The sequence below is a fragment of the Nothobranchius furzeri genome, chromosome 16 (assembly GCF_043380555.1).
Source record: "Nothobranchius furzeri strain GRZ-AD chromosome 16, NfurGRZ-RIMD1, whole genome shotgun sequence".
Taxonomy (NCBI): Eukaryota; Metazoa; Chordata; class Actinopteri; order Cyprinodontiformes; family Nothobranchiidae; genus Nothobranchius; species Nothobranchius furzeri.
Genome location: NC_091756.1, coordinates 36,625,587 through 36,639,277, shown reverse-complemented (window position 1 = coordinate 36,639,277; position 13,691 = coordinate 36,625,587). Strand labels below are relative to the sequence as shown.

Genomic DNA, 13,691 nt, shown 5'->3' with positions numbered 1-13,691 from the left:
ATAGACATGATCGGCACATCCATGCGACGTTGACTGTTTGCAGGGTTGTTTTTCTCCTCATTATGACTTTAGTGGGAAAGTGATGCAAAATAATCTACTTTGCATTTTAATAATGAGAAGAAGAAAAAGAGAAGGAAGAAGCAGAAAAGGTAAAAGAAAAAAGAAATAGCGCAAAAAGAAAACAAGAACAAGAAGATCGAGAAGAGCAAGAAAAAGAAGACAAAGAATGAGAAAAGAAAAAAGAAGAAGAATCTACTTCCCCTACCCCCTCCCATGCCCATTTGGGTTTGAGTAGTTGAGTTTTTACTTTATGGTTCACTCAAGCCTTGACATCTGGCATCCTTTTTCACAACATAATGATTCTCTGGACATCCTGGAGGTTCTGGAGGATGATCCGAGTGTTTGTGTTGTTTAAATTTAAAATCAAGTTTTCTTTATGCATTAAAACTCTCTTCTAGCTCACTGTGCATATTAACAGTTCTTTATTGTTTCCAAATAAAGGATTTGGTCAAGGAAGCATCAAATAACTTAAAAATCCTTCTGTAGAAAAACAAAAAGTTGTTTATTGCGTTTTGTTGATGCCCAAGAGGAAGAGGACGCAGCTCATTTTTGGGTCCCGACCTGAAGCAGCTAGCATCAAGAGATATTGATTTGTCATGCCGGTTATGTTTTCTTTTGGGATAAACACTGGGTCTGGGGAAATCTGGAGACAATCTGTGAGCCAATCACTGGAACCACCTCAATCTGCAGTGGTTCACATTCTATTGATTTGGCAGCTATGAAGCTGGAAACAAGTAGCAGAAGACAGAGGGTTCTGATTTTATGATGACTGATGAGTATTGTTGGAAAGAGAAATCCATTATTTATTTATTGCACAGCAGTAAAATAAATGCATTTTAGACACATCAACCAGTTTTATTTGCTAGACAAATGCAGGCCATTTACAATTTTTCTTGACCCCCTTTGCCTGCTGGTGGTGGCCACTGTTTTTAGGGATCTACCTGTTTTCTGGACACCATTAGGCACATTTCCACTGTCGAAACTTCGGGGTAATTTTACAGAAACATCCTGATATAAGTGTGTCTCCAACTCGCCGGGCCGACCAATCAAACCATTTCTTCGGAGTACCTGATCAGTGAAAGGTACTCAAAATGGCTTGGAGTAGCTGAGTGGAATTTTAGTTAACTCACTTTGATTAGTTGTAATTGCAGGAAATTACATCAGCAGATGTCGTTCAAAACAAGCGGCATTAGTAAAGATAGAAGACTTGCTTGTGAAGCAGAATGGAAGCAAAATAAAACCGTGCTGCTTTAAAATCACTGTTGCTAAACTCCAACACCAGAAAACTGCATGATTTCCTCCCACAGTATATTCAGGGGACTTTGTTTTCTCACAGAACGCCATAAAAAACTAAACTTCCATCTGGTCACTGAATGCCACATTTTACACAGCTGCTTCTATTCTCAGAGTACATTAAATTTAGCTGGAGTTTGATAGAAGAAAACTTTTTGTTATTAATTTTACTGTGGATGCTTTGTAGCACTGATCAGTGACACCACTCACTGCTGAGGCAGTCGCGATGCTGACGTCTGTGCAAAGTCCTGAAAGAGCTGAATTTAAATTGAGACAACAGATGAGAGGACTGAGCTCCTCCCAGAATTTACCCCAAAGTTCTCACAGTGGAAACATACCTAGTGAGTTTCTTTGACTAAGTATTCAGTTAAGTGTCTGAACTTAGCAGGAGTTAAAAAAAAACAAAAATGTGTCTTCTCATGTGAGTAATCAGGAAAGTCAAAGAAGACCTCACTTCTCAAGTTCCTGAACGCTTCTCCAGAACTTCTTTGTTCGGGTTTGATGACATCTCTTATGAAAAATGAATATTTGAGGATAGACCCCTTCAAGAGAAAAAAGCCAGGCATAAGGTATTGATACATAATAGAACTACTGTATGCACTTTTAGAGGTCACTACAGCAGATCCTCAGCCTCCATCTCCTTTTTCACATCAAACTTCTGCTCATTGCCCTCCTTCACTACATCTTTGTTTCCTCCTCCCTGGCAGCTCCCTGTTCAACATCCTTTGTTGAATATTTCCACCATCTTTCCTCGGCACATGTCCAAATCACCTCAGCCTTGCTCTTGTTTCTATCCATCATTCACCCTGGGCTGCACCTCAGTTATATTTAAGAACTTAAGAACCATGCCTTCCACGAACGTGTAAAACAAAAGGTTTGGAAAGCATAAATATAATTGCGCTGTCCCTAAAATCAAACTATAACTTCATAAATTAGAACATCACTGGCTTCTTAAAGGCCATTTGTTTGGGCATGTAGAACATTTTGTCTTCTCAGAGCTTCTCTCTAAAACACTGGTTTAAAGGGACAAAAAATAAACTTGATTAATTGTTGTTAACTTGTGTGTTTAACTGATTGCTGCTTTTGTTCTGCACTTCTTAGTGTAACAACTCAGCTTTTTGTCCTGTCTCAAGGACACTGCAGTGTTAATTTATCCTTTTGTTGAGCTATTCCCCAAGTGCAGTGCACAAAGAACTGTGTCCATGAGCTTTGTGGGCATCAGAAAACAACAATCTGCTGATAAGTTCACAAATATAACTGAAACACACTTTACAAGTTTCTAAAGGTTACTGCAGTTCTGTTTACTTTTTACTGATGCAAATATCTTATAAGTTTTTGGCAAAATCCAAAACAAGAAAAGTGCTGCAAACAAAAGCAATTACATAAAACAGTGTTGCTTTTGTAGACTGCAGAATGCACAGAGTCCCTGTTCTGTAATTTTTTTATGAGTCAAGACTTTGTGCAGCACAAAACACCCAGGAAATCAAACCCCCTGTCAGTGCAGCTGTTGCATCAATTTGTGATTCGGTGTAGGTTGACTGAGTTCCAGAGGGTGAACCGCTCAATGTCTGGATTAACTTCTGTTCAGAAATATGGCCTGGTAATTGCTATAACTAAAATTTCACAATTTAACTTCTCTCTGCAAGACTTTTAGCTACTAAATCAATACACAGAGTTTAGAAAACATAAGGAGCAGCTGCTATTTCCCTGAAATTGGAAGGGGAAAGAGGGGGAGAAGCCTGCAGCTGGGAGCTGGGAAGAGTTACTGCTCCTTATTGATTTAATCCTTCAAGAGGAGATGAAATCAGAAGTCAAGTAAGAACAAAACTATTAATTTTCAAGTTCCTTTTTGTTGGTTAAAAGGCAAAAGTCAAGTCTTCTTTATTTATAAATCTATTGTAAAGAGTTATTGGTCAAAGTGATAAACATAAAAGGATTAGAATAAAGGATAAGATCAATTTAAACAGGCTAAAATGGACTTTTATGGGTCTTTTCCATCGACCAAACTGGCATGGAATGGGAAGGATTGGGTCGCTAAATATTTTGTTTCGATTGTTGAACCAGTACAAGAAACCTACCCGGACCGGGCCAGTGGCGGGCCAGAGCGGGACCCCTTCTGTTGTGGGTCCAGAGATTTTTGGTCTGGGCGGAGGCATAGCGTAAAAGGTCTAGAGTCCTCTGATTGGGGGAGAAATTACGTAACTACCCGCGACAATCCCAGGCGATGGAAAAGAGCTACCAGAGTTCCAGTGATTGGCTGTACTCCTTGTGCGCGAAAATGCCTGCAAGTAATAGCTTTTGGTCCAGTGCGGAGCTACAAATGTTCCTCACCATCATCGGAGATAGCAACAGTCAGGCCGAGCTGGATGGGATGATAAGAAATGAGAAAGTCCTAAAGAAGTTTCTCAGCGCATGGCAGCTGAAGGATTCCAGCGCACCTCCGAACAGTGTCGTGCAAAGCTGAAAAATATAAAATTCTAAAAATTGCTTTGTGCATAAACGAAACTGACAAGTTCACAGGACAACTGACATTTTGTTATCCATATAAACACAAATGTAATTGCCAATGTTGTTGTTTCCAGGTGACCGAAGACGGCGATTGGAAGCACGTACTCAGATGATATTTGATGAGTTGCAGATCGCAGATGGCAGGCAGATGGACGGAATGGAAGGCATAAGCCGGGAGCAGGTTAACTGGATGCAACAAGACGTTGCAGCAGCAAGGCAGCATGAATCTCAGATCGCAGAGCGATATTTTGAACATTTGGGTGCCCTAAATGCTGTTCTTGGACTGCTCGCACAAAGAATGGGCAGCTCCTCTGACTTCCTGCCACCACCCAGGCAGTAAGGAGCTGTGTATTTGTCCTGTAATTTTTTTATCCCACGTTTGTCCTTTTTATCAATAAAATTTCAAAGAAAAACAAGGTGTGCATGAATTGTATTGGAAACAATTTACCTCGCAAATTTAAATTTACATAATATATGTAGATTACATTACAGCCCACCTTAAATACATGTTAAAATGGAAAGGTGCAACAGTTTTTTAAAAGTAAAATAGTGTACTTTATTAAGTTCAGAAAATAAAACAAACATTTCAGTTCAAACTACAGGTTTCCAACAGTTAAAAGTGTCAAAACAATAAAAAGAAAAAAACACAAATTGAGGTCAGCTGTTGAAGTGTTGCATCAGATCTTCACGCACTTCACTGCCCTCCTCTGCAACTTCCTGCATATTTGCAACCACTGGTTCATCAGCAGGTGCGTCACATTCTGCATATTCCTCCCCATGGCTCTCACAGATATTGTGAAGCACACAACAGGTCAGCACCATGTATTTAAGAAGCTCTACATCACTGTCGTTTCTCTTCAGAAGACATCGCCACCTACCCTTTAGCCTCCCAAATGCATTTTCGACCACAACTCTGGCTCTGGACGTTTTCCTGTTGTACGTCTGTTGTTCAGCAGTGAAACGACGATTATCTGAAAATGGTTTTAGGAGCCAGTTCTATAGAGGATAGGCAGAGTTCCTGAGCACATAAAAGCCTACATTTACTCCCTCAATGTTCTTGGTGCTAGTCGGGTGCAGTTGTCCATGAGCAACCAAGTCCCAAAATGTGGACAATCACAGCACACGGGCATCATGTAAGCTACCTGGCTGACCTGCATTAACATTCCAGAACATGCCTCTGCCATCCACAATGCCCTGGAGGATTATGGAATGCCAACCTTTCCTATTGATGTAGTCTGTGTGGAATTCCTGTGGTGCTATGGGATATGGGAACCATCAATGGCACCCACACACTGAGGAACCCCCCACCTGGTCTCAAAATAGTCAGCCATTTCCTGTAGCTTTTGCAGAGTTGGAAAAGCAATAACCTCGGCAAGCAAGATTTTACAGACAGCCTTACAGAAGTCCTGCTCACAGCGGCACACAGAGGTCGTGCTGACACCTAAAAGAAGCCCAATGCTCCTGTATTCACTGTTAGTTGCAGGCTTCCACAGTGCAATTGCAACTCTTTTCCTGAGTGGCACGCAGGCTCTGAAGTTGGTGTTCTTTTTATGCATGGCTGGACAGAGCTTGGAACAAAGATATGAAAAGGTCTCTTCTGACATTCGGAAATGAGTTATCCAATCTGACGAAGTGAAGTTTGGCATGGTCACATCCCAGAAGGCACTGGCACGGCTGAAGGCCCACACAGTTGGGTGCCGTCGCTGATTCAAAAGAGCCAACTAAAAAAAATAAATAAATTAAAACAGTCATAACACAGTAAAAGTTAAAACAATAGTGCGGTGAAAAAGATTGAAGCAGTATGGTTATAGACATAAAGTTCACATAAATAGAATTTGTTTAAGGTTAAAATAACAGCTGTTCTTTATGGAGCTACCAGTGACTGGCTATGTTTTGTTCACTTTATTAAATGCACAAATGTGGTATTGCTGGTAATTATCTATATAATTAATTACAATAATTTAAAAATAGCTGCACAACTTATCTATGACATGCCCAGGAAGTAAAGAGTGAAGGATTCAGGCCCTCGTGTTGACTAGTGTCCATGTGTGCAGAAGCTGTTTGAAACCTGCATAGTTAGGTGTTGGCCTTTCATGTTTAGCATGTCTTAAAAATGATCAATATACAACCAAACCATTTGATTTTGGTGCTTTATTTAGTTTTTCTTTTTTGATAGTTGCCCTAGACACCCCCTCAGAGATTATAACGACGTATTACAGCATTAGAAGTTACTTACCACCTGGCGCCTCCGTCGTTGTCTCAACAGTAGAAAGTTATGCCACGTGTCCGATATTAATTTCAGAAAGCGCCGTCGCCTTTCAGCTGCCCTCCTCCTTGATGCGCACAGCATAGCTCTAAATGCTATCGTGATGTGGGTGTAAAGAATATACCAAACACCAAGAACAGAAAGAACGCGCTGCTGACTGGACTCCATTGTTGTGTTTTGGTGCGATCTCGTCGCGCTGTGTGACGTTAAGGCACACATCGCGCGTGACGCATTATGCCACCCCGCCTAGTAACTGGAGCCTGGAATGCGATAGAATCTCTTGCCAGAAAACTTCTAGACCCATGCCGGTACATACCGGTCCATAATACCCAGACCTGACCGTTCCAGACCAGGCGATGGAAAAGAGCTATTAAACAGCCATTGTAATCAAATGAAAATTAACATTTCACACAGCGTTGAAAGCAAAAGTAAGGATTTTGAAGTTTCCAGCTAAGCGTTCTTTCTTAAGTGTGTTGGGACTTGGGATCTTTTTTTCTTTCATTCCAACCTAAAAGTTAAAACTAGCCTTTCATTTCAGGTGCATATACACCTGTTTATCGGCTGCATGACAATAAAAAGCAATCTTGTGCTTCCTTAAAGTAGACCGTAGAGGCAGCAGGTATATAAAAAAACAAAGAACCTCGGATCAAGCCCTGTGGAACCTCCAAAGACAAAAGTGTAGAGCAGGGGTATTCAATGCCTGAGGGGCCAGTATCCAGCACGTTTCAGTTTTAACTCTGTTTCAACACACCTGATTTCAATCAGTAGGTGATTAGCAGGCTTCTGCGAAGGCTGATGAGCTGCTGCACAGGTGATTAAACCACTGGATCAAGTGTGTTGGAGCAGAGAAACCACTAAAACGTGCTGGATACCGGCCCTCCAGGACCGGAAGTGAATACCTCGGGAGTACAGGATGAATGGAATTTCAGAAACTTCTCTGAGCCAGGAACAAAGGAGATAAAAAAATGTTATGGTCCACTGTAAAATCTAAAAACAGGCAGAGTCAGTGGCAAACAAGACATGACAGAGTCATGATGCAGACATTGAGGCATTCATTTTGTCACCAAGTTTGACAGAATTAGCAAACACTACACATCAGTGATTGGACATCAGTGTCCGATAGTGGTCCTCGAGGGCCGCCTTCCCTACTTTAACAGACCTGATTTTTATCTCTGAATGATTAGCATGCTTCTTCAGAGACTGATGACATCCTAAATTAGACCACTGAATCAAATGTGTTGGAAAACAACCAAAACATGCTGGGTGACCCCCGAGGACCAGGACTGGTCACCACTGCTGTGCATGTCCTGAGAGGAAGATTATTTTATTGCTGTTGAAGTGAAAGGGTTCAGTTATAAGAGGAACCTTTTATTAAATTCCCTTCTTCTGCTTTTTTTTTATACTCACACTTGTACTATTTCTTTTTTCTCTTTTAGATGCCTTTGCAGACATTTTTCCTCCTCTAGAATGATAAGTCATGGTATATTAAAAGAAGAGCACTTGCTTGAAAACAGACTTAAGAGAATGGCAAAGAGGCAGTAATAAAGAGGGAGTGATAGACAGAGAAGAGGAGGGTTGTATGATGAGTGTGAAAGCTGTGGAAATTTGATGACCTTTCACGCTTCAGCCCCATACAGGCACAAGAAATGAGTGGTGAAGCAGGTGGAGAATGCCTCACCTTCTCTGAGGTAAAGGCCCATTGTCAGTGGCTTCCACTGTCAAAGCGTAGTGCCGTCCAACGGTGAGCTTGACGCCTTGTGACACGGTGATAATCCCAGTGCTGTGAAAAAGGGTTATTAAATGTACATTTATCAACTCAAACCATGCTTTTAGTTAACATTTCATGTTTTAGCAGGTTTCTTTCACCACACAGAACTGATAATTGGCAATTTTCCTCGTGGAAGTTAAAAGACAGTGCAGTTTTAATAATGTTGCTATAATCTCTCTGGAGAAAACGTGCAAATATCTATCTATCCACCTGTCCATCTATCCATCCATCCATCCATCTATGCATCCATCCATCAATCTACAATTGTTCTTGTCAGTCTTGATTAAATCCTTGCATGTTTGTAGAGTTAATTAGCTTATTAGAGTTGGGCACCAACTTGGGAGAAAAATAGAAATTCTCAGTCCGGCATTTAGGACACACGCTGTCAGGTGAAGGCAGATCCAGTCAGGAAGACAGGACACCATGTTGAATGCCCCAACACCCCTGACTAAGGAGCAGATGATGCAGTTTTTAGACCTTGCTAAGTAGTCCCCCGTAATGCAGAAAGGACCCAGCCCCTTTACACATTTCACTTTTCTGCAGGATTTGACCCCGAGCTACAGAACTATAGGGAAATTATTGTAAAATTATAATTTTTAAGTTCTCTGGTATATAGACTGTTGTAAATTGCCTCATGGATAGCTTCTGCTCAATATGATTGAAGAACTGTAAAGAAAGTGCCTTACAAACTCTTTAACCCCTTTAACTGAAACAGCCTTTGTAAATTTAAAATGGGATATATTCATTCTAACACAACTCTGGTTTTGTCCTGCGGGGACAGTTTAGCTGTGCGGTAGCTAATCTGCATCCGAGGACACCTTTTGCTACTGGATTAAGATTAAAAATGTAACTTTTTCTCAAGATGGTCTCTATTTTACTCTTGGTAAACCTGTTCCTTTATGGAATGTAAATTTCAGCTCAGCTCAGCTCATGAAGGTTCTCAGCCCAATGTTTACATTGGCAGTAGGGCTGTCGCGGTAACCGCAAAAATGAAATATCGCGATATGAAGAAGCCCACCGCGCTGCATCATGCGCCACCGCGATTACTGAACTTGGTTCAACTCAATGATGCATGTTGAGAAGGATGGCTGCACTGGTATCAAAACGAAACGTTACTTCGCTCCTGTGGGAGCACTTTGGTTTTCAGTATGTCAGCTGCTGCGCAGCCAGAGTCCTTGGCCGAGACAGAGCTGCCACCAGCGGCAAAAATAAATAAATAAATGCTCGGAGACCTGCTGAAGTCCCGGAGAAGCACTGCTTCTGCAGCCGTCCCAAAGAGAGTTTGAGCCGAGCTGGAGCTCACTCGCTACCTGCAGGAGGAATGCATCCACCCTAAAGAAAACCCCCGTGACACGGTGGAGCAACAACCGGGAGAGATTCCCTTTGCTCGCCAGAGTCGCACGCAAGTACGTGTGTGTTAGTGCAACGAGCGCACCATCCGAGAGGGTTTTCAGTGTTGCTGCAAATGTTGCCACCCCTCTCAGATCCTCTCTCAAACCGTAGTTAACATGCTGGTTTTCCTTGTGGGTAACAAGGACGTGACCGAGCTATAAATCACCGTCATTCGTGTGTGTGAAAGTGAAATGATAGTGCGCCCGCCCCCCGGCGCGCGCGCGCGCCCGGTACATGTGATTTTTATGCTTGATTTTAAACAACTAAACAAAATGGGGACTTGTTTCTTATTTGTTAGATGCTGCAGCCAAATTTGCATTTAAAAGTTTAACCTTCTCCTGAATTTTGTTGTTTTTAAGTTCAGTCGGACTGTCGGAGAAACAAGCGTTACTGCGATCTGTGTTGTTACTGCCCTTTGATCTGCATTCAGTAAAGTGTTATTAAAGAAGGCACGGCAATTTTTTACCTTTTTTAAATGTGTAAACATTATGTTTAGATAGTACTGCAATAAAAAAGGGCTGCAATAATATCGCACACCGCAATATTAAGCCACCCTGAATCACCGCAGGGGGAATTCCTCAACCGCGACAGCCCTAATTGGCAGTCTAAACACCCGAGCCAAATCTTACGAACTCTTTTACCTGTTTTCTTTGACTGATTTGACTAATCAGGTAAATGTAGAAAGAAGTGGTTTAATTTTGACCTTTGTCGTTTTTTTTGGAGTAATGAGCTGATTTTGTGAGACTTGATTGATACATTTTACAGTGGGACCTTCTGACCATTTTCACTGGTTTTGGTACTGGCTTATTTCTAAATTTAAGCTGGTTTCTTCTCACCATATTCTGTCTTAGCATTTCAGTTATTCTGTTTTATTTTATTTTACTGGGATATTTTCTTCGGTCTTGGTACTGGAATTCTACACAACGCAATGCAGTGCAATCATGGTTTCTACCAGCAAACATTTACCAGCCTCAACTATCTTCAGGTTATTAGTTCTGCTTAGTGAGGTTTTGTTTAAGTACTGCTACAGTAAGGGTGGTCTGCCATTGTTTAATTTTTTTTTATCACTTGCTTGTTTTGAATAGGTCAGGCAGCTAGGATTAGATACATGCGTTTAGGTTTTTATCATGTGATGTTCTAAGGGTTGTGAGAGCTAGATTTTGTTTGATTATTTTGACCTTCACCCACCCTGAAACAGACGCAGTGGCCCCAGACTGTCAGAAACTAGATTTCCTACCCTGTTCAGGGTTCATGGTTAAAACTCTGTTCTTTTCTTTAGCTGAGAGGCAATTTTTTTCTTATCTAATAGTTTTATATTATGACGAGTTCATGTTGTTTGAGTTTATTCAGTCCTGGGGCGATATATGTTAACCTTTTCTTTTCTGTGGGTGGTGTTTACATGTTTTGTTTTGACCCTAAGTCTTTAAACAATTAAGGACATCCTGACTAGTGATTTTTTCGCTTCTTCGTTTTCCTGCCATAAGCAGACTTCTTACCCAGTTGGGATTTATGGACAAAAATGATTTGAACTGCTGCTTCAAAAAGGTGTTCGGACCTTTCATATCTCTAGAAACTTCCTGTTAACTGAGTCTTGTCAACCATTGATGGGTTATTTAAATTACTGGTGTAGGTTAGTTTAATATATCATGGAACCTGAGTTAATGATTGTATTTTCATGTGGTTTATTGATAAAACTGAGCCATATTTCTAGCTCACTAATGGGTTACCTTACTCAGGTCTTCAGATATGACATTGTGTTTATTTTTATTATTTTATCTTTTGCTGTTCAAACAATTACGTTAGGGGGAACGCAGTGCTAGGTTTTTGTTTGTATTTCATGGTCCTTTTTAACTCATAAAAGAATGTCTCAGGGCATTTTCTGTCCATCCCAGTATTTTGTAGCTCTGTAACTCGAGAGGGCCCAGCCTTCTTCGTCCTATTTGTATGCTGACCTCACATGTGTGTGTGGTCTTGATTTTAGCTTAGGGTGATACCATGTGGACTGTGGTGGTCAAGTTTCTGGTGAATTTCAGCCCCATTGGGGGTCCTGATTGGACTGATTAGAAAGAATATTGGATGGTCGTTGCTGAAGACAAGTCACATTCCACAGTGATCTTGCAGACTCTTTTGTGCTTTCTCGCTACAGGCCGTGAAACTAAGGAGATTGGGGTCCTGATGCAAGTGCTGCTACCAGATGGGGCATCAAGGTCACTCATCTCATCCCTCCCACTGCTGCGGAACTGCTGCTGATGGGACCACCATGACTGCGCCATCCTCATGCGAGCTCACCGAGGACAGCAGATAAGTAAATGATCTGCCTTAAGCTTGCAGGGTCCATCCACCACACCATTGCTGATGTTTGGTGATCGCACTCTACCCTGGAACTGCCCCTCAGCATCGGAACGAGAGGAAACAGCAGCAGTTGGGAGGAACAACAGAAATGGCATCTGGTGGTTGAGACCCCCCCTGGGTCCGTCCACATGATGCTGTGACTGCCTCCAACAATGTCAAGATCCAGTACCCCAAATCTCCCGTCTGGTTTCATGGCTCCCTGACCAAAAAGACAGCCCCTCACCATCCCAACCATCACAGGATCCCACGTTGCTATAACATCATCAACGTTGTTGATACACGCCTTTTGCTCAGAATGGCTCTCTCTCCTGCCACACAACTGGTGTGGCCTGAAGTGCAGTTTGGCTCCCTGCCACCCGCCTCACATCGCCTAAGGACGGCATCCCTACGAGGACATTTGAGCTGAAGTAAGAGAGTCTGGGTCTGTGATGACCCTTTGCCCTTTCCCCACCTACAAAAACCAAGCCCCTCACATAGACGGCCCCACCACCAGGACTCTTCTGTTTCATCTCGACGAAAGTGCAACACCATCCCAACGTGATCTTCATTGCTCTGCCCCTCACTGCAGTCCCACATAGATCCCTACTGATAAGCCCATTGACCCTCGACGCTGCCCCAATTAGAGCTGCTATAGCCCCCTGACGCCTCCCATACTTCATAGATTGGCTGTCAAAAAGAAATTGGCATCAGCTTTTGTGACAATGTTTCTTCTGTGTTTAAGCCTTGTTTGTGGTAAGAAAATGGTTGACAGGCTCATGACAGTTGCTTTGGTTCATATTTTACCCAATAAAGCTGGTGTTGTTATGATTGCAACAGTGTAAACTACAAATTCTATGACCATTGTTGATTATTGTCCTGTAATCAGCTCAGTTAATTTTATTTTCTTTTATAACTTTTACTTAATCAGTATAATCGCTATCTTTTGATTTTTGGTGCAATCATAGCATAGTTGTTTTGACTTGATCACTGTTATAATCATTCATTTTCTTCCAGGTTGAAAAGTTTTGCAGCTACTTTAAATTTGTTATTCCTTTTGTGGTTCTCTGTGTGGTGGGGGTGGGTCCTTTGCAGCGATGGTAGTAGACCTGTTGTTATTGTTTTATTGGTCTGCCAGTTATTATTTTGAATGTCCTTCGCTTATGGTTTCAACGATGTCAATGACACTTTCTGTATTGTCTGCCCCTTGATGTAGCCTTTGTGTGGTGCAGGTTGTTCCTTCCCTTACAGCCCTTTTGTTTGGAGGTCAGTACTTGTCTGGAGGTTTTTTGTGTGTACAAGGTTGATATATGTCCTAATCGTGGTATTACGATTGGTGTTGATTACTCTGCCAATTTTTGGGATGAATTTAGTTTAAACAGGGGGGAAATTGTTGGATAAATTATGGATACATTATTTATTATTTTATTTTATTAATTATTTTACTATTTTTTAAACAAAAGCTTCATCCAGTTCATTTTACCCTGGCAACAGACAGGCGTTTGACCTTGCCTCTTTCCAGTCCTGGCTTATCAGTAAGAACGCCCTGTGCCAGCGCCTGTTTGTCTCCCTTTCGAGAGTCTAAAGGGATGTGTGTAAATGTGTGTGCGTTTTATAATTTTTGTGTGTCTTTAATAAATACTCTTGGAGGGCTTTTGCAAAGGTTAAAATGTTTGGTTATTGGTAAAGACTGGTATGGGTTAATCGATCGTCTTGTTAATACAACCCCTGCGTGTTGAGCTTTCCCTCAGGTAACCCTGGATGGGAAAATGAAAATACCTAACACAGAGTGAGTTAGGTTAAGCCAGTGGTTCCCAAACTTATTTAGCCGCGCACCCCCTTCTATGTCCCGACCATGTCGACGCTACCCCCCCCCCCAGCCCCCACATCAGGGCATGGCTCTCTCTCTCTCTCTCTCTCTCTCTCTCTCTCTCTATATATATATATATATATATATATATATATATATATATCAGATGTCAAGCTAAACAGACAGGGTTAAAAAAATTCCCCATCACTTTCATTTTTTAAATAGTAATTGATAAACATTCGATACCATTACAATTTCCTTTGATT

At 41.6% G+C, this 13,691-nt stretch overlaps 1 protein-coding gene across 7 annotated transcripts in view; it reads right to left on the bottom strand.

Moving 5' to 3' along the window:
* Positions 1-13,691, bottom strand: part of LOC107387904 (protocadherin-15) — a 514,972-nt gene that overhangs the window by 231,387 nt on the left and 269,894 nt on the right. For all 7 annotated transcript variants that reach the window (XR_011516897.1, XM_054749198.2, XM_054749199.2 and 4 more), the window contains exon 16: positions 7,806-7,907. Coding sequence is in view for 6 of the 7 variants with exons in the window: in XM_054749198.2 (XP_054605173.2) it covers positions 7,806-7,907 (102 nt within the window). In the remaining variant the exon portion in view is untranslated. The remainder of the gene's footprint in view (positions 1-7,805; positions 7,908-13,691) is intronic.